Source organism: Mytilus trossulus, chromosome 5, assembly GCF_036588685.1.
Source record: "Mytilus trossulus isolate FHL-02 chromosome 5, PNRI_Mtr1.1.1.hap1, whole genome shotgun sequence".
Lineage (NCBI taxonomy): Eukaryota > Metazoa > Mollusca > Bivalvia > Mytilida > Mytilidae > Mytilus > Mytilus trossulus.
Genome location: NC_086377.1, coordinates 43,396,931 through 43,418,898, shown reverse-complemented (window position 1 = coordinate 43,418,898; position 21,968 = coordinate 43,396,931). Strand labels below are relative to the sequence as shown.

At 32.6% G+C, this 21,968-nt stretch overlaps 2 protein-coding genes across 2 annotated transcripts in view; one reads left to right on the top strand and one right to left on the bottom strand.

The window, feature by feature from the left end:
* The window catches only part of LOC134718867 (hepatoma-derived growth factor-related protein 2-like), a 34,742-nt gene extending 26,573 nt beyond the window's left edge, over positions 1–8,169 (bottom strand). The window contains exons 1-4 of the mRNA XM_063581687.1: positions 7,809–8,169; positions 4,997–5,073; positions 3,832–3,967; positions 3,248–3,391 (exon numbers count right to left, since the gene is read on the bottom strand). Of these exons, the coding sequence (XP_063437757.1) occupies positions 3,248–3,391; positions 3,832–3,967; positions 4,997–5,073; positions 7,809–7,883 (432 nt within the window). The 5' untranslated portion in view covers positions 7,884–8,169. The remainder of the gene's footprint in view (positions 1–3,247; positions 3,392–3,831; positions 3,968–4,996; positions 5,074–7,808) is intronic.
* Positions 8,170–8,323: 154 nt separating this feature from the next.
* LOC134718868 (guanosine-3',5'-bis(diphosphate) 3'-pyrophosphohydrolase MESH1-like) lies at positions 8,324–13,391 on the top strand. The gene is made up of 4 exons (XM_063581688.1): positions 8,324–8,480; positions 9,644–9,699; positions 11,490–11,568; positions 12,829–13,391. Exons 1-4 carry the CDS (start codon positions 8,360–8,362, stop codon positions 13,119–13,121), a joined length of 549 nt encoding a protein of 182 aa, XP_063437758.1. The 5' UTR covers positions 8,324–8,359; the 3' UTR covers positions 13,122–13,391.
* Positions 13,392–21,968: the final 8,577 nt, after the last annotated feature.

Here is a 21,968-nt window from a genome sequence, read left to right as displayed (position 1 = left end):
GTCAGCCAATCAGAAGATGTGTTACATCCAAAATTAAATTATTAGTTGAGGAAACAAGAGTATCTGGGGAGAACCATCAACTTTTGGGTTGAAAACTGACAATCTGAGTCTAGTGCAACTGCCACATGTGGGATTCAAACTCACAGACTCAGTGTTGACAGGCTAGTGATACAGTTGTTTCATTTACTGTAAATTCAGAAATTTTTGCATACATTTAATATTGTGATTTTGTCATTTAAGACTAAAATGCTATTTTAAATTTTACAATAGATAGAAAAATCCTGTTTAATTCATATAAAATATTTCAAAATACAAGTTAAATTATTGTGATTATGTCCTCTTTGCATTTTTTACAATCATTAAAACATGGCAATAATTTCTGAATTTACAGTACTTCAATCACTCAACTACAGTACAGGTAGGGACTTATTTTTATGGAAGCCTTAATCCGTCTAGATGTCAGACTGGTCGACAGTTGTCCCAGAGTAATAAACACCTGCTGTGCAATATCCAAGTGGAAGGTCGTAAATCAATCTGTACCAGCTTGATTAGAATTAAATTTTACCTGTACAGATATAATTGTATTTATGGAGAATAGATAAATGTAAAATATTGTTTTGTATTCAAAGAGAAAGAATTGAAATTGATATTAAATATAAGAATTTAAATTAAAAATTAAATATTTAAAATTAAAATTAAATATCATGAATGTGGGATTTTTTTTTTATAATTTGAAAATGAAATAAAGACGATTTTTAACAATATATTGTGTTGCTAATTATTATAATAGTTTTGTGCCAATAAACTATTTTGTATTTGCATTTGTATTTGTAAACCGTAAATATTTCATCTAATTCAAAATAATAAGCCTAATAACAACCAAGACTGTTTTCAATCGAAGTTTAAATCAAATTGTTGAGACATCAATCCCGTAAATTATACGAGTTTTCATTGATGGTTATATTATTTCCCCCTTTTAACATCCTGTTCCTTTATGTTATTATTAGAAACACAATTTTAAGTATAAGGCCAACATATCGTATTTATAAAATATGTATAGGCATTGTGAATAAAGTTATTTTCCTTTTGATACAACTTTCCCCGTCGAAGCCTCTACATCAATTCACACCTGTCAATCATTTCTCGCAAGTAAAACATTTTGGTCAGACAGATCACTCGTGCTTTCTATTTTGACATATTTCCCGTTAATCTCTTTGAAAGTCAAACAATTGGTTTCTTTAAATACAATATTTATAACGCCGTGAACATATTTCGATTCCTATTTTTTATTTAACAAAAAATTGTTGACAATCGAGATATTGCCTTTCTATTTTCATGTCTCAGTCGACTCTTTTATGAAAATCGCCGGTGTTTTTATTATAAATATTTTTACGAATCGATACACGAAAATCAAAATTTAACCTTATATAGTTTATTGAATAAATGCACATTTATACCCCAATGGGGTTGAAGGCTAATCGTACTATTCATGATCAGCTGTCTTTACTTTTTCGTCGTACTTCTAGTCATTCTATAGCTCGCGCAGTCCGTAAGAATTTTTAAATCTATGTTGTCCGAAGTTTAAAGGAGTTCTCCAAAGTAGAATATTTAAATGGGAATCCGGGAAATGACTGATAAAAATAAAACAAAAAATAGTTAAAGAAGACTAAATCTTGTTTTGATTTTACATGTATGTAAATCGATTAAATTTCTATTCTGCATCAATCGATCGAGAGCCTCAAAACTAAAGCACAATACTGTCAATCATTCCACATCAAATTTAATCATGAATGGATTTTCCCACGGTCGTTCAGTAAGGTCACCTGAGTTTACTGTTACGACATTTCCCGCCATATAAGAATCTCGTGCAGTGGACAAAATCGATCTTTATCATCTTTTATTAGCATTCAATAATATTGTGAGTGGAGTCAAGTTAAAGTTCAACCACATGCACACGCCGTTGATCACTAATATGTTTATCATGGAATTATCTTTTCACGGCAAATTTTTCTAAACAAATTGCTGTTAAAAATATATAAAATACAAGTTTTCGTTTTTTACATGGATTGTGCGTAAATTAATATTACGCACTTAATTTAAGTTCGGGATTTCGGGATTAACACTTTCGGGATCTGGGAATTCTTTTTTCGCGATGTCGGGATTTTGATTTATTTAAATTCGGGACCTTGGGACTTCGTGTTTTTAAGCAAGGGATTTCGAGATCCGGACCCTATTTACCCCCTACCCCCAAATGCAGATCAATTATATAAATTTAGCATAATGAACAAACACGGAAATCTTAAAATAAACTTATGTCCGGGAAGAATCAATATCTTCTTCTAGTGTTATTATTTGCGTTATAAATATTTTATTGATACATCTCCAACTTTGAAGTTTCGGACAATAAATTGTTTACAGTAAAAAGTAAAAACTACAAAGAATCAGCAAGCTACTAAATAATATACAAGTATTGCTCACTGTAATTATTTTTTATATCTCGGAACTGACCCAACACAGACTGAAAATTAAATACATATTATAGAAATATTTTGCATGTGGCCGCGTCAAACTAACCCTGGAGACAGCATTCTGCTAATGGATTTACGAGTTAAACAAAAATAACCATTATAAGCTTCCAGAAATACATGTAAAAATATTTATGTTTGAAATTTTATGCAAACAAATAAGAAACAAATACACAAAAAAACAAAAAATAAACAACAAAGAACATAGAACAAAAATAATTTTGAGGAACAAATTAGAAAATAAATAGCAGTTGAAATATAAAAACCATAATTAAAAAAATAGGCTATTTTTATTAAAACAAAGTTTTCTCCAGTACTTCACCTGTAAAAATATTTTATGTCAAAAACGATGTAATCAATAAAGTGACTGAGAGGTTAAAATTACAGGTAACCTGATTCTGAAATCAGTGAACCGTAATTCTAGCAGCACGGATTAAGATGAAAGGACAAATATATTGCCAATCACACCTGGATTTGTTGATAAATGACCATACTACCTACCATAAAAATGTCTGATTATTCATATCCGACTAGACGGATTAAGACATCCATAAAAATAAGTCCCTACCCGTACTGTACTGAGGCCTCATGTAAACAGTTTTCCTATTAAGAGCTGTTGTTTAAGACATCTAGAAAGCCTTTTTTTTATTGTGTTTAACTGAGATTAGATGCAAATATGATGCATCCCATCTCTCCCCGACATCTTTTATTTGGATATTTACCTTTTTAGGTGTTTTCTTCGTAGCTTTAGCCTGTTCTTCAGTTTCTGACTCAGGTTGTTCTTCTTCTCCTTCTTCTTCCACCTCTTGTTCTTCTTCTTCCACCTCTTGTTCTTCCTCTCCTTGTTCTTCATCAGAACTTGGTTGCTGAAAAAAATAAATTGAACAGATTTATTTATACATATAACATGTATAACATAATAATCAATGTTTAAATTCAAATCTGTTACAATTGACAAATACTCAAAAGATATATAAATTCAATTTGGTTAAGCTATCCATTTTTTTCTTCAAATTTACAAATATTTGTATTGAAATTTAAAAAAATCAGCATGGTCATCTTTTGTCTCAGATGGACAGAGGAAACTTTAATGCCCCCTCAACATGTCGTAGAATAATAAGAATAAAATTTTTAAAATAATCATTAATTTTCTGCTTGTTATTTTTCTCACTTCACTGAATATTTACACTATTAATCATCTTAGTTTATCATTATGAAATCATAAGTTAATCATGAATCTACATCTTTTAAGTCACGGCACACTTTGTGTCAGGATGATAAAAGATTTCCAATTGTTTCAACTTACTGCACCAGAGAATTTAACTTTTGGATTATTTTCTATCTCCCAGAGTCCTTCATTAAAACCTATCCGTTTCTGTGGCTTGGCATATTTGTGTTTCCACTTTTCATATAAAAATATATCTTTAGTGGCAAGGAATGCTCTAAAAAATAAATACAATATTAGAAAGATGCAAATGCCATATCTTATTAATTTCCTACTGTTGTTCAATCACTGTGTCTTGTAATGCTGGTATAATATTAATTCACTTTCTTACAGTTAGAAGCCGTACGAAAATGTTTCTTTTTTTCTGTTTTCTTTGTTTTGAACTTTGCACAAGAACTCTGTATTTATATAATGACATTGTTACATGTATGTGATATATATCATAGCTATGGTTGCAAAGATTAGGACCCTATTAGTACATTCATCTTTCTTAAAACTTAGGTTGACTAACTACAAGTATGATTTGTAATTTATTCATTTACTATTGGTCCTGAGTCAGAGTGCTTTTAATTGTTGTTTTATGTATGTCTTTAAAGTCGAAAACAAAATATATGTGTTTCCAGTCACCCGACTGATACTGGAAAATTTGTTTTGCATTCTCAAAAACGCTTTTGAACCATCCCAATTTGTTACATGTTTAAAACTAAATGCAGACTTCTTTCATCTAAATTCCCATTGTATACACATGATACACTACAGGCAAATTAGCAACACATTCTTTAAAGAATGCAATAAAGTAAAAAAAATATGCATATCTTATAATAGGCTTTAAGGGTGTGAGTGTATAATTCCCCCAAAAAAATTCTAAGAAAACATGAATATTTCAGGACTTCGATAATCCCCAATTTAAAAAAAAAAATAAAAACAAAAAGATTTCTTGACCTATGCAGCCTTCACGCTTAACTTTTGAGTCAAGCCAGACACTCATTTTTTTGAAAAGTTCAGTTGGATTCTGTTGGCTTGTAGAAAGAATTTTACAAGCCCAAGAGCAATTTTACAACAATGCTGTCGAACTTGTGGTTAAGCCTGAAGACTGCCAACGTACATTATTTTTTTCAAGCATGTAATAAGAAAGATTTTTTTATTTGGCCTTATATATGTTTTGTTAAAAAAGATAGAAAGATGCTAACAAACATAACAAGGGGTCAGTAAATAATCTAAAAGTTCAAAAGTACAGCCAACATACGTTTCATGAGTCCCATAGAAGAAGATTGGAAACTTTCCTTTAGGTGCTTGCTTTCCACCCTCTGGAACTTCATCAATCTGAAAAACATAACATAAGACAAATCTAAAAATAAATGGTGATTTTACAAAAAAAAATAAAAAAATAAGCTATAAGCAGGTGTATTTCCATTGATAAGGCATGCATAGTACAAATCCATACGAGTTGTTGACTGTCCCTCTGGTATCTTTCATCCATCTTTTGTTGACGTTGAGAACCTTCACTAATAATTCAATTGAGATCATTGGATTGAGTTTTACAGCTTCATAATGAGAAGGCAGGCAATACAAGTTTACTGTGAAACTAATGTAGTGTAATTGCTGCCCGGTAGTTCAAGGGGGCTTCCCCAACCTGTCACAAGGGTACAGGTCATCACCAGGGTTTGACACTAAGGCTAGCCCAAGACTAGTAACTTTTGTGTCGGGCTAGTAAATGTCCATAGCGAGGTAGACAGAGGGGCTAGTAAATTTATTTGTCATTGAACATCAAACTGTTGTACTTTCGGCAATGTACAGTCCAAACGCCTGTCATATCTGACAACTTCGTCCAATATTGTCTACACTGGTTCCACGACCTCTTTATTTACACACAGAAACAGGTACTGGAGGGTAAAAATTCTACCGTAAACCAGTCGCTATATACTGTCAACTCGGCCTAAGATTACTCGTCCTATAAAGTAAGAATGCATCACGTTTCAAGATTTTGAAATACATATTCATTAGACTGCATATACATTTTGGTTTTATTGTATTTTATTATTAATCACATCGATATATCAAAGATCCTGTTAAATCGCGTGCGTATTTTACCCTTGTCTATTACATACATGTAGTTGTTGCGTAAATTAATAGTTAAAATTGGAAATGTCATTTCGTTCTTAAAATAGAGCGTACACATGGTGATGAAAACTTTTCGATCTTCTCTGTCTTTATCGAATTAGCTTTTGTCATGTCGTCATAATTCTTTTCGTAACGGAACTTATCGATATAGTTGCAATGGACAGAAACGAAAGTAAATTTCCGGTAATAATATTAAATGTGCATGTGATTTCATGTAGCTTCTTTTTGAGAACTGGGGGTGATGATGATACCAAGACTAAGCCATTGGTATCAGAAAGCGTTCTTTACACGTACCGAAATGTATGCAGGTCCTAACAGAACAGGATGACCCAAATCAGTTGGAACATGAAAACTTGGCTTCAGAAACCAAAAGTGAAATAGGGCAAGGGAACAAGTCAACTTATTTATGCAAATAAAAATAAACAAAAACATTGTGTTTTTTTTATAATTTTATTATTTTAGTTGATGAGTTAACACACATATTTGTTTTGATGTAAATGTAGATTGTCACTTTCTTTGTGGTTGGTCTATTGTTATGTTTGCGGTGGAGACTGTGAGATACATGTAGTTGTCAAGCTCAGTACAACATTGTCATTAATTAATTTGATGCTGCAGGAATATTTGTAAATTGAATACCACCCTATAAACCTGGTCAATGTTTCGAAGTCTATACTTTTAATCTGGGAACTATTTATTTTTTAAAGTAGGTCTGGAATATACAAAATGTTAATGTTTGACTAAAAATTTTAACACAATAAATATTGAAGATTTATCATAAATTCATCTACAATAAAAATGTAAGTTTTGACAAACAAATTCCTGCCGTTGGATTTCTGTGGTGTAATTATTAAAGTCATAAGAAACGAGTGACCGGTGAAAAATTATGTTCTTGCAATTCTTGAACCAATGTATACAAACATCATAAACTTAGTCTTCTGTGCACGAATTTATCATTTTTGTCGTCTAAATTTCGTATAATAGTCAATTTTTTTTCAATCGGTCAGTGTTGTTGTGAAAATATGGCAGGTAATTAAAGTTCGTGTTTTGAAGCCGAAGTTTAACGATGGTCACCTGTTTGACAACAATCGACAAAAAATAAACAAAAAAGCATGGAAAGAGAGCACGTGTTTAACATGTGAATTCAGATAATAGTTTATTTTAAGGACATTCATGCGTATTGTGATCACCGGATTTTTACGAGATGGGTCACACTGAGGTCACTTTGCATACGGAAAATATGTCGGGGGAATTGGTTGCTGGAAGCAAGCAATTAAAATAAAGTAAACTTCTTCTAAATATGAATAAATTAAAAAAAATTCTTCAGAAAATAGTAAATGTACGTAAGTTTTATAATGAAAACTATCCATTGAGTTATAAAAAACATATGCATTAATTTTTTTTGATTTGAGGTTTCTTATGACTTTAATTTTTTTTTTTGAAGAAAGAACTAGTATGAAATAGGTATTTTTCAGACTGAAAATATCTTCTTAAAATGCCTCAGAATGCAGGATTTTGCATCTAAATTTCAAAAAATTTCAGGGTGCTACCTGACACAGAACAGGGCTAGTTGAATATAATTTTTACTAGCCCGCAAATGCCTTAATAAGTTAGTGTCAACCCCTGATCACCGAGGGATCTGAAGGGACACATGACGCAAGGTTAACAGTTGGGCAACTCCAGCCTCTTTTAGGATTGCATCCCTCTCTTACCGAAAAAATGAGCAACGCAGGATGCCTGATATCTGGCACCGGATGTGGTTATCTGGGATTGACATCTTGTTGGAAGTCAAGGTCAATCTCATACTAATCATAGCTTAAATTAACCCCTGGGGTAACCAATGAGCTCACCTAAACATGCCAAATAACACTTTACTAAATTTTACAAAAACAATAAAAATCCATGCTGAACCAGACAAAATGACAATAACTATTGCATACCCTTGCTGGCCAATGCGGATATCCCTTCATCTTGGCGAATATTTTGTCAAATGGTTTAAATTCTAGATGTGCCATTGTTTTTAAAAGCTGTCAGATACAAATGTGAACCTCTTTTGGATGTAAATGGCGACGACAATGCCTACACCTGAACTTTGTATTCAATTTGCTTCTTTTCAAATATTGGTGTCGAATACCAGAGAGCAAATTCTACAATTTGGCAATGTTATGCAATTGTTTATCAGTATAAACATGATCGTCTTGTTATCCTATTCATGATTCAAGGATTTTTTCTTCCGCTAATTTTTGGTCGTGTAGGCTGCCATATTAGATTGTAGTATCGTAATTTCTCGCGAGCATTAAAATTTGGCGGGAATTCAAATTTACGACTTCACTTTTAAATTTATTATGACTTCAAACTATTTTTTGTCATTAAATATGTAATAAAGTAACATAGAAGAATATACTTTGATGTATATTATAATTTATGAGTCATTGGAAAGCATATTTAACTTCATTTTACGCCAGTCGCAGGTTGTCGAAATAAAAAAAAAATGGCTTCCGGTGAAGCTTTAATTTCAGAAATTATTAGATGCACGAATTTTGCAGCAATTGAACACAAAAATCAAAGAAGAAAAGACCCTGAAAGCACCCCATATATAAATCATCCAATAGGTTGTTAACATTCCTTTATATAGAGCTGATAATGCTTAACCAACGGATCAATGTCCTTTGTGTGGTCACTGGTCTCTTGTCTGATGCAAGATGTTTCGGCCACTGTCAATTCGGCCATATATACTATCAGTTCGTCCATACTTTGTAAAATCGTTTCGGCCATTGTTTTAATTCTATTTATAAGGGAAAGAATGTAGATTGCTTCTACAATAAAAAAATATGATAGAGGCAAAGAAACAATAGAAATACAGTAGATTTTAATCAACGTATTTACACTTTTGGTATTTAGCTGTATTTTACCTCCGAATGACCTTAGATCTACTCTGAATCACCATTTTGACTCAAGCAATGCACTTTTTAATTGTGATGCAAATGTTTGGAATTATGATGTCAAAGTTTTCGTGAACCTGTGTGATTTTACAAATTTGCATACAAGTGTAAATACGTCTACATCTATTTAAAATGTTTTTTTTGTTGATTAACGTTCCTTTTCTGAGTTGTTATAACAAACTTCTGCCCAAAAGTCAATGTTTATATGTTGTTGTTTTTTAAAGAACACTAATTTGAGGCAGGCAGAACCTGTGAAAGGGGAACTTGTCTGTATGATTTTTTTTTTATTCAAACATCTAATATCGTTATGTTTCTGATTTTGGTTCTGTTGTTAGGTATTAAAGTGTTGATGTTATTTAAGTTATGACGTCATATTCAATGTAAACAAAGAAACGCTATTATCAGATAACCTTTTTTTCATATCAAGGAATTATTAAAAATGAAATTGGTATTGCGTTCCTTCCTATATTTTACTAGACTGGTAAATATATGATTTACTCAAAGTCTCATGCAAACAAGACCTGAAAAAGGAAGTGGATTTCTGCACAAATGCGGGAAAACCAAAAAGTCTGGAAAATAAAAAAGTTAACAATTTTGAGTTCATAAGTAGAATGGAACGGAAACCCAGATTTTTTTTTTAGGCCTTAGTACATTGTACTTGTGATATTCATTTATCAAGTTTTCAGTTATATTTCAGTTGTGAGGTCATTTTTGAAGTGCAGATTTTTAACAAAATCAAAACTTTTTTGGTGCAATTCTTTTCGAATATATAAAAACAGCTGGGAAATTGTTTAAGGATTGTATTATAATAATTGATTTGTATGTAATTACAGGAGTAGCTTATATACTGACAAATGAAGGAAAGATTACAGACTTAAGTGTAATACAGGTATGAATATAGATATAAGAAGATGTGGTATGAATGCCAAAGAGACCACTCTCCATCCAAGTCACAATTTGTAAAAGTAAACCATTATAGGTCCAAAAAAGTATGATTTTAAACACAGATTCATGTACATAGTGATTTTATAACATGTATACCATTTTAATTTTTGTAGTTATGAAGAATAGTAATATTTAATTTGTTAAATTGTTATGATAGCAACATCTCCCCTAGCTTGAAACAAAATATTAATAGGCAAAGTCTTGTCTGATTCTGAGTCACACATTGAATTTCCAGAGTTCTGATATCTTTTTTTCCCTGTATGTCCTTGAAGAAAAAATGTTGGTCCTCACTACTATTTTTATTACAAAATACCAAAATTGTGTCACACCTTTGCAAATTTTGGTGATCTTATTTCATTTTTTTACATACATGTAAATAAGGCCGTTAGTTTTCTCGTTTGAATTGTTTTACTTTGTCTTATTGGGGCCTTTTATAGCTGACTATGTGGTATTGGCTTTGCTCATTGTTGAAGGCGGTAAGGTGACCTATAGTTGTTAATGTCTGTGTAATTTTGGTCTTTTGTGGATAGTTGTCTCATTGGCAATCATACCACATCTTCTTTTTTATATTATCCTTTGGACCACCACTTTTCAAGAACTATGGCATCAGAGGAAATTTGGTAATTCTTCTATTGTCAGTTTTTAGCATTATAAGTACTAATTCAGTATTTGTTTATCGCTGATTTTCTGAAAGGAGTTTTCTGTGTTTCTATTTTATCACAAAAAATTGAAAAATTGAAAACTGAAAAAAAAATTAAAGGAAGGATATGGAATACAACTTTCCTCCAAATGATATAAGAGTCAGCAACTATAGGTTACTGTACAACCTTTAGCAATACGCAAAATCTATACTCAGGGGCGGATCAAGCCGTTTTAAAAAGGGGGATTCCCAATCCAGGACAAAGGGTTGTCAACTATATGTCCCTATTCAAATGCATTGATTGTCCAAAATAAGGGGGGTTCCAACCCCTGGAACCCTCCCCCTGGATCCGCCACTGCCATACTGCATATAGGAAGCTGTAAAAGGCCTTGCATGAAAATTGTTAAACAATTCAAATGAAATACTAGCAGACTGCTTAGGGAGCTACCATTTGATTTTTATGAGGGGGCTAGGATGAAAAATTTTGTCCTGCATTTTTTTTTAGCTGTAATCTCTGTCCTGCCTTTTTATTTTTCACTCTGTTCGGTCCTGCCTTTTTTTTTCATTATTTTATCCTGACTTTTTTTTACCTAAATTGTCGTCCTGACTTTTTTTTTTTCAAGTGTCTCATCCTGCTTTTTTTTTATTCAAAACTCCTGTCCTGTCTATTTTTTCAAATTTCATCCTAGCCCCCCCCTAAAAATCAAATGGTAGCTCCCTTATAAACTTATAACGTTTAAATGGAGAACCCATACCTATTTTATTTAAACTTTCAGATTATTGATTGGTTGATGGATGTTAAGACTTGATACATGTATATCAAATGGACCACTGTAAAGGGCTTTATTTTTCACAATGTGTAAAATTTTTTAATTTGTAAAAAGATCAAAATTGCAATAATGAATTCAGCCAAATTAAGAGTGCACATGCAAGAGTATTGTAATAAAGTTTTTTAAAATCCACCAAAATAATAACTGTTGAAATATTTGGTAACCTTATTCAATGAAAATCATGAAATTTAACACCCATGAAAGTAATCTGCTATACAGTATGTCACTATGTTACATTTATTAAAATATATTATAATATTTCAGGCTGCATTGTTACATGACACAGTAGAAGACACAGAAACAACAGATGAAATTAAGGAAGAGTTTGGTGATGAAGTGGCAGGTTAGTTATGGTATGATAAGTCTCACATAGACATTACATTGTCAATTTAACTAGAAAACAGATCATGTGTGAACCATGTGCTTACAAGGTTCTGACATCACTCCATCCTGCTTTTTGAACTGGTAATAATTACATCAGCAAATTTAATATCAGCCCTCAATTTAAAAGTTTGTATGATTTTGGTCAGTGGTTCACTTGAAAGGTATACAAACTAGAAAATCAAATCGAACAGGCTATTCTCAGATCCTTGTAAGTGAAGTGTGTTCAAACAGATTTATGCATTGCAATTTCTTAAACCAATGGTTAGCCTTAATATTGTAAATTGAGAAATGATGTGTACACTTATTTTTGGGATTGTTGATAAACTGCCTTGAATGCTAGGTTAATTATACTGATTTAAGGAAATGCTGCATGAAATTTTTGCTATAAAATTTGAACTGCAAGTTTTTATTTTTGCAAAATGAAACCTGTCAGTTCCACAATGATCATGATGATTAAAACAATGTTCACATTTTGAAATGTAAAAAGATGGTATGTAGTGTAAAAAGTAAAATCACAAAAATACTGAACTGAGAGGAAAATCAATTCAGAAAGTCCATAATCACATGGCAAAATTGAATAACAAAACGCATCAAAAACTAATGGACAAGAACTGTCATATTCCTGACTTGGTACAGGCATTTTCAAATGTAGAAAATGGTGGATTAAACCTGGTTCTATAGCACTAACCCTCTCACTTTAATGACAGTCTCATCAAATTCTGTTATATTTACATTGATGCGTTAAATAAACAGACACATTTAATAAAATAGTCAAAATTGACAAAAAATAGAATATTAAAATATTGAGACAACCAAGCCAGAAAGGTTGATATTGACTAACATTACTAGCAAATCCATAGTGGAAGCTGTAATCTGAAAAATAAGGTATAGAAAAACTGTTTGGCGTTCTTTTTGATGAAGTTGCATGCTTTGAATTAATAAATTTTGCATTGTTTGAATAAAATATTAGACTTTTGTGGATATTTGATTTTGTTGTTTTGTGAAAGTCTGTAACAAGCCAATAGCAAGTTGGTTCTTATTTGAAATATTTTAGTTGGTTCATCCAAAACCATGTAATCCATGTAAATGTGTAATTCACAAATAGTAATAAATACACAGTTTAAAGACTTAAATATCATGAATATATCATTTATATGCTAAAACAATTTGGTAGAAAGTGAAATGAAATTATTTTTATTGCACATTCCTCTTTTTACAGGCCTAGTCGATGAAGTTTCAGATGATAAAAGTTTATCCAAGATCGAAAGGAAAAATCTACAGATAAAAAATGCACCTCATAAAAGTCTCAAAGCCAAACTGATCAAGTTAGCAGACAAATTGTACAATCTACGAGATCTAAAGAGAGCTACACCAGAAGGCTGGAGTGAGGAACGAGTCCAGGAATATTTTGTATTTGCATTTAAAGTAGTAGCTGGACTGAGAGGAATAAATGATGCTATGGAAAAAGAATTAGATAAATTGTTTAAAGAAAGGGGTATATCAGATTCATAGTTCAGTAATTTGTTATAAGATACTGTAATAGTATCAGCATTAGATACTTTTATACACTTTGAAAATCTCAGATTCTTTGTCTCGCCTGTGATGAATGTTGGCAAGAAAGACTTTGTGTTATTTATTTTTGTCACCACCTGGGATCTCAGTCTTAAAACTACTCAAAGCCATTGTTTAACTTTTGTTCCTTTTACATAGAAATTATTTACATATATATATAGTAATACAATTTTTATATGATTTTTTCTTGGACACTTAATATATATTTAAGATTTGAATTTATTTATATTTATTAATAAAGATTAAAAAATAATTTGTTTATCAGACATATGCCTGCTCTTGCAATAAATATATATATAAATTACAACATAAGATCTTTCCCTGATCGGTACATGTGCAATTTTATTTTGTCTCCTATTTTTTTATATAAAGATGGATTATCACAAAATTTATGTGATTTTTTAAGAATAGTGCAATACAGCTTTATAATATATTCCAATAAAGACAGAGCTGTTCTAGTATACTTGGTAAAGTGTCACTGGACAATTTTCATCTGCAGATCATCATTAAAAATTCATCCAACAGGAAAATTCATCTTGTATGATAAAACATATCTATCAGTACAATAGAGAGGAACTCTCCACCACAGACCAAAAGAATTATAGAAATTATAACCAATTATAAAATAATAGATAGTTATAGTGCAGTGTATGGTTTTTAGCTCACCTGGCATAGCCATGTGAGCTTATGCCCTCACTTGGCGTCCGTCGTCGTCGTCTGTCGTTGTCGTCTGTCATCGTAAACTATTTCAAGAATCTTCTACTCTGAAACTATTGGGCCAAATACTTCCAAACTTTAACTGAATGTTCCTTAGGGTATTTAGTTTATAAATTGTATCCGAAGTATTGATCTATCAACAAACATGGTCGCCATTGCTAAAAATAGAACATAGGGGTCAAATGCAGTTTTTGGTTTATATCTCAAAAACGAAAGCATTAAGAGCAAATCTGACATGAGGGTAAAAATGTTCATTGGGTCAAGATCTATCAGCCCTGAAATTTTCAGATGAATCAAACAACCCATTGTTGGGTTGCTGCCACTTAATTAGATAAAGATAAACTGTAAACAGCAAAAATGATCAGCAAAGTAAGATCTACAAATAAGTTAATATGACCAAAATTGTCAATTGACCCCTTAAGGGGTTATTGTCCTTTAATGACAATTTTTCACAATTTGTTCATCATATTTGCTAACTTTAAAAAATCTTCTCCTCTAAAACTACTCAACCAAATTCAACCGAACTTCAACTGAATGATCAGTTGGGTGTATAAAATAAAGTTTGTGTTTTATTTTCTATTTCGTCAAAAACATGGCCGCCATGGCTAAAAATAGAACACTGGTTAAAATGCAGTTTTTGGCTTATATCTCAAAAACTCCAGCATTTAGAGCAAATAAGACAATAAGTTAAAATATTTATTAGGTCAAGGTCTACCTGTCCTGAAATTTTTAGCCGAATCCGGTAACTGGTTTTGCAGGTATAATGCCCCTGAATTGATGATTTTAAAGAAATTTTGCAGTTTTTGGTTATAATCTTGAATATTATTATAGATACAGATAAACTGTTCATAGCAAAAATGTTAAGCAAAGTAAGATCTACAAATAAGTCAATTTGACCAAAATTGTCAATTGACCCCTTAAGGAGTTATTGCCCTTTAAAGACTTTTTTCACAGTTTGTTCATCATGTTGACTTACTTTAAAAAATCTTCTCCTTTGAAACTGCTGTATCAATTTCAGCCAAATTTAGGCTAAATGAGTTTCAGAGTATCTAGTATAAATTTTGTATTTTATTTCCTTGTATGTCAAGAAACATAGCTCCTATGGCTAAAATAGAACAAAGGAGAAAATGATTTATTTTTTTTGCTTTTGAAGAAAATAGGACGATTCAAAGAACATTTAAATAAATTGAAAAGCCAAAATAATCAAGGATGAGAGATTTAACCAAAAAAATTAAGGTGAGAGATTCAGGCTCTTGAGAGCCTCTTGTTTTTATATCAGTCCTCAGTCATATAACTCAGTACTGGGAGTAAAAAATTACAGTATTTTGATTGGTTGATTTGAGATTCTGAGTGTGAAAATCAAACTTGAAAGTTTATTGAGCGCAAAACTCATACCATATATAGTATAAGTAGTTTATAAAAGATTCTGGCATGACAAAATGAGAAACAATTCAAACATGAAATTAACAACTCGATCAACTAAAACTAGATGTGGGCTAAATGATCATTTGAGTCAATAAAAAATAAAATAACAAAATTACTAAACCCAGAGAAAAATTACAAATTTTAATGTAAAATGCTAAGCAAATGGCAAAATCAATAGCTCTAACACATCAAACGAATGGATAACAAATATGAAATAATTACGACTTGTTTTGTCCTTGTCATTTATCATCTGTATATGTTATTGGTATTCAACTCAGAGTTCTAGACTTTAAAAAGACCACATCTTTATGACATGCATATCACTTTATTCTACTTAATTACGATTAGCATATTTTAAAGAGAGTTTGTGGTAAATCAATTCTTCAAATATCAAGTTCCAATAATTAAGGCATTTAGACAATAACAATCAAAACCAAGGAGTAAACAAAGACTCACAAAACCAAAGGACATTTACATCAACAGTTATAAATAATAATTAAGAAACAACACGAACTCCACTAAAAACCGGGAGTGAAATCAGGTGCTCCGGAAGGGTAAGCATTTCCTGCACCGTATACGGCACCCGTGATGTTATTTCTTTGTTCAGTTCGGTAATGACAGAAGGTTATTATTACGGAGGGAGAATATCAGATATGGCCAATCAGCTCATTATGGCGACCGTAAAATTTCTTGAGTGATGACCTTAATTTGATTGATTCATAGCCCTGTCTAAGCAACTTTTGAGAAAGCAGTATTCCTAGTTCAACAAAATCAACGTACTTTGAGCTAGCTCTAGAGTAACCTATCAATTGAGACACATAAACTCCATATGCTGGTGCCGCTGGGATGTTGCTTCACAGAAATGGAAAGTTGACTATAGGAAAATTAAAATCATCGTGTTTGTCATAAATTTTGGTTTCAACCCACCATAATGCAGCAATCATTTGATTTACTGGGGGGGGGGGGTTTCCAGTTTTTGGAGAAGAAAAAAATAATTTGTTCTTGACCCTGAGAAAAAAATTGTTTGTTCCACCCTCGGCTGCCACTGTATGTAATGCTAAAATTGAAAGAAAAAAATTGTTTTTGACTTGCCGCAAAAAAAAATTAAAAAAAAGTTTGTCTGGAAAAAAATCCATAGCCCCCCCCCCCCCCCCCCCCCCCCCCCCCCGAAATTCAAATGGTTGCTGCCTAAGAAGCCATTTCGAGAAAAATGTCTAAATATGAAGCAGATTTATCCGTGTCGGTAGTATCTTTAATTTCAAGTTCTTTTGGATATATTAAATGTAAGTGATCACTGAATCTATTTTTATTAAGAGACAGTACATCATCAATATACCGAAAGGTGAAGTTAAAAGACTGGGCTAATTTCTTTTCTCCTTTCTGTACAAGCCCTTGGATAACTTCTGCTTCATAGGAATATAAAAACAAATCTGCAAGTAGAGGAGCTCAATTGGAACCCATTGGTATTCCAATAGTCTGTTGGAAGACCAAACCTCCGAATTCAACAACTATGTTGTCAATTAAAAAGTCCAGCATGGCAGTGATATCCTCGTCGGTATATTTTTTTCCTTGACTCTATGATTTTTCACAAAGTAAGCTGAATTCCAGACCAAAACTAGATATTTAAAACGTCTAGTGCCCTTTTTGTTAAATAAGCATAAACTGACGAGTTCTTTCAGTCGAGCTTTAAGTTTAGTATGTGGAATAGTGGAAAAATCAAAGGTTTTAATGTTGGTACAATGTTTTAATGATTTAGTATTAATAAAAATGAACCAGTGAATCTATAATAAAATTCTATTACTTCAATGATTTTGAAAATCATTTTTTGGTTTTGGACGTTCAAACATGTTAGACTGGTGATAATTTATTTGTTAAAATGCGTCTCTCTTGCAGTAAAATGGGTACTATTAATGGTATTAATACAATTGGATATATAACCTTTACCGGTTGACTGTTATTCTGAATGTCAGCAGCCAAGTAGTCAGTACTTCAATCAGTGCTGATATGATAATTCAAATATTGTTTGATTTTAATGTGCTTATAAAATTTTGAAATCATTTTCAATTAAGAAATGTTGATCATCGTTTACTCACAGCCTTCGAAGCGATATTCTTCTGTATTTGTCTTCAAAAGGAACGGACAACATTAAAAAATGAGGGCCAAGCATGAATATAACTACCTAAAAGAGGGACGAAAGACACCAAAGGGACAGTCAAACTCGTAAATCTAAAACAAACTGACAACGCCATGGCTAGAAATGAAAAAGACAAACAGAAAAACAATAGTACACATGACACAACATAGAAAACTAAAGAATAAACAACACGAACCCCACCAAAAACTAGGGGTGATCTCAGGTGCTCCGGAAGGGTAAGCAGATCCTGCTCCACATGCGGCACCCGTCGTGTTGCTTATGTGATTACAAATCCGGTAAATAGTCTAATTCTGTAGGTCAAATTCATGAAAGGGAAGGGGATTGTAGAAAAAACGTCAAGATCGATATGCACTATATTAACCTAACAACATTCATATGATGTCACCGTTGTATAAGTATGTTTGAATCTTAACGCTTTATAATTTTTCAATCTTTAAACAAATAATTTAATCGCAAACATATATTATATTTCATGTAAGACCCGAAGTAGCGGCTTCTGATCTGATATCATTTAACAGTCCACATGCCAGCAGCGTTACCATCTCAGGGTTAGAGAAAGAAAGTAACACTAGACTTTTGTAGACGAAAAGCGCATCTTGCGTATATACAAAATTTAGTCCTGATATCTATGATGAGTTTATGAATACTAATGTTGCGTCTCACTTCGGAACGGCTTTACTTGATTTACCTTCATCAGGAATGCTCATACCCAAAATAATTGAGAGGTACTGACTCGTATCTTGAATTCAATCAAGAAATTGATCGATGGATATTTGAAACAAAACGTTGCCAGAGATGTTTATTTTCACCTTCCCAATAATTAATGATTGGTTAATTGAGTCATTTTGTCTCTTGGAAATCATACCACATCTTTTTAGTATTTTATATTTTTATTTCTATCTAGCAGCATTCCAACAGAGTTTGCTTGTTGAGCATATATCTTCCAATTGATTCGACATTCCAGAGCTTGCGTTTCCTATAAATATTTTACTGTTTTATTACATATTGGAGTCTATTGAACGAAGATTATCAATGGATTTTCTACCCTTTGGTATTTTTTCGCCTCATCTTAGATCTTTACACGTTTCGTTTTACATCCGAATTAAGCCATTCTTACTAGTAATCTTGCAAAGACTCATTTAAAAGAGGTTGTCATAAAATGTAACAATGCGTTATGCTAACTATAATAGCGAATTACTTAAGTGAGGTTCATAGATCTGTTAACACTCTTTGTCAATATGGAAATAAGAAGAGACAAAAGAGTTCCGCTATGTAGATTACGTTCTTTCACTAAATAATTAAAATGTTGGTGAGTATAAAGGATACAGTTGGTTCTTATTGCAATTAATTGTTTGTTGAGTTTCGCCTTTTGTCAAAACTTAGTCATGGCAAAACTGGAAAAGACTAAAAGGGAAACAGCAGTACACAATTACAAGAAAGGAGTAGGTCCGGTAAGGACAGATTTTGGCCTCAAATTTAAGTTTAATCTGACGAAAGATTTTGACCACTTTTTAAACGTGTCTATTTCATATGATTCAATTAATGTATGTGCAAGATTTTAACTTATTTAGTCATTAAAAACGATCCGATTCAAGCTCAAATATGAAAAATCTACCAAATATGTGAAAAAACGTCACTTTTCAGATGGTTTTTGTCAAAAACGAAAGTGGCCGCATCCGTGTTCATCCTCAATCTTAATATATGTTATGTATTATCATCAAATACAACTTCCATTTCAATATTTTGGATGAACACGAATGCGGCCACTTTCGTTTTACCCGGAAACCGTCTAAAATTTAACTAAAATGCTGGAATTGTGAAGATTTCAGTAATTTAGCAAGACTTCATGGTGCTAGTACCCAATATATGTGCATTGTATTGTCAAAAACAACCCAAATTTATGTAACACAACCATTCTACTATCCAATAACTAAAAAAAAGTTTAAATTTTAACAATTTTGTAAAACTGCTATATTTTGGGGCCAAAATGAGGTCTTACTGAACCTACTCCAAATTTCATAGAAAGCTTGAGACTGAGCAAATCAAACCCACCCACAAAAACAAGAGAATCTCAGGTGCTCAGGAAAGGTTAGCACATCCTGCCCCACATATGACACCCGTATTGGTGCGGCTGTCGGGCAGTGATACTCATGTAAGTACAAAACCGGTGATAAGTAAATGTTTTTAGGCTGGTAATTTTTGGAAAAATGTTGCTAGAATGTTGCTACAAAGAAATGGAAAGTTCACAATTAGAAAGCTGAACTATTTTCTTCTGATGTAATTTTTTGTTTGAAAACAACCCTCGTTGTATATTTTCGGATTAGAGTCAAGATATAAATCTGACTCAGCTGTATCCTTTATCGCAAGTTCGATTGGATTCATTAGATCAACATTCGTTTTTGATGCGTTTTGTTATTTGATTTTGCCATGTGATTATGGACTTTCCAAATTGATTTTCCTCTAAGTTCAGTATTTTTGTGATTTTACTTTATACTCACCAAAATTTTCATTTTTTAGTGAAAGTACGTAATCTACATAGCGGAAAGTGAAGCTAACGGATCATGTTTTTTTTTATTTATTGCCAAGAAGCGCCTGATATAAAGATAGGAACACGTTCCTGTTCCGAGAACTTTTTGCTTGAATCAGAATGTTTTTTTCTACATTGTACTATTTACCGATCCCTAAAACAAGATACTTGTAACTGCGTTGGTCATTCTTTTTATAAAACCAAGCAGCACTCTAATTATTTGTCTTTCAGATCGGAATTTGACGCTTTTACACTTTTTTTTTTACTCGTGTTAAGTGTATTAGAGTCAAATATTTGCCATAATATTGCAAGATGAAAGAATACGTCGCTGGCATACCACAAAACCAGGTTCAACCCACCATTTTTCCCTTTAAAAATACCCTGTACCAAGTCAGGAAAGTGGCCATTGTTATATTATAGTTCGTTTCTGTGTGTTGAGATTATCGCGGGAACATAACGTTCCAACTATTGTACATGTCTATTGTCGACGTCGTATTGTCAGTGACGTCGCCTTGGGCGGAAATACGTACTTGTATATTAAATGTAATGGCTGAACAGTTGTTGTAATATCGTTGCCTGAACATTCATCTATATTTATGGTGCCGTGACCAGGATTTGTTCGTTTAAGTACTCAAACAATGTTTGTTTTTGCACTAGTTTTCCGAGTGGTGCAAAAACTTCTTCGTCGAAAGTCGAATTTTCCTTTGCTTCATCTAATCTTCGGAATAATCAGGTAACAGCGCTTCTGTTCCCCGATCGGACTGATTTTAATTTTACGAGATCCATTGGTCAATGCACCATAAATATAGATGATAGTTCAGGCAACGATATTACAACAACTGTTCAGCCATTGCATTGCTTTCGGGACCTACATACAGTAAGAAAACTAACACATCGAAAACTAGCATGTTTAATGTTTTAATATCACACAAAGATGAAGACTACAATTTGGAGAGATTTTGGAATTTAGAATCAATAGGTATAAAGAATAAGGAGTTAGACGAAGACGACGATGCCTACATTAAAGCATATCAGGACAGATGAATTGAATTCTAAAGTTAACAGAACCGGAAGATGTGGAAAATGAGATAGTGGATTCAGATGAATATTCAGTTGATATGGAAACAAAGATTCGCCACATACGTAAGTTCATACAAAAAGTCCAAACACCACAGTCCCGTCATATTGATTCACATACTAGTACAACAACCCACGCATTAAATCCAGAAACTATACCGTTTGTTCCAACGCACAACATAGCCAACCCACACAACGCACAGTCGTTTGAGAACCCGTCTGTACAAGCAAGTCACACGTTCAACACACAGCAAAGTTCATTTTCGTCAGCTAGTAGTCACCGCCTACCAAAACTTTCGCTACCAATATTCTCAGGCAACATCTTAGAATGGCAAACTTTCTGGGACTCATATGAGTCGGCCGTACACATTAACTTGTCACTTACAAATGTACAAAAATTCAATTACTTGAAAGCACAGCTAGAACATGAAGCACTAGATTCTATAGCGGGGTTCGCACTTACAAATGTAAACTACGATGAAGCCGTAAATTTGCTAAAAGAGAGGTTCGGTCAACAAGATAAAATCATAAATGCATACATGCAGGCATTATTAGAAACCCCTTCTCCTAGAAATCAGATAACAAGCTTACGAAGTGTTTACGATAAAATGGAAAATTACGTCAGGGGATTAGAAGCTTTAGGTCAGACACAAGAAACATACGGCACTTTACTTGTTCCAATTTTTATGAAGAAACTACCCGGGGAAGTCAGACAACATCTCGCGCGAGAACATAGAATACATACTTGGGTATTACGGGACCTCCATAAAAGCATTTTAGATGAGATTAATATAATGGACGCAGGACAAGAGTTAAGAGTCGACAAACCATTTGACCACAACATCGTCTTTCTTTGCCGGAGCGGAATCGGCAAAGTCCAAATCTG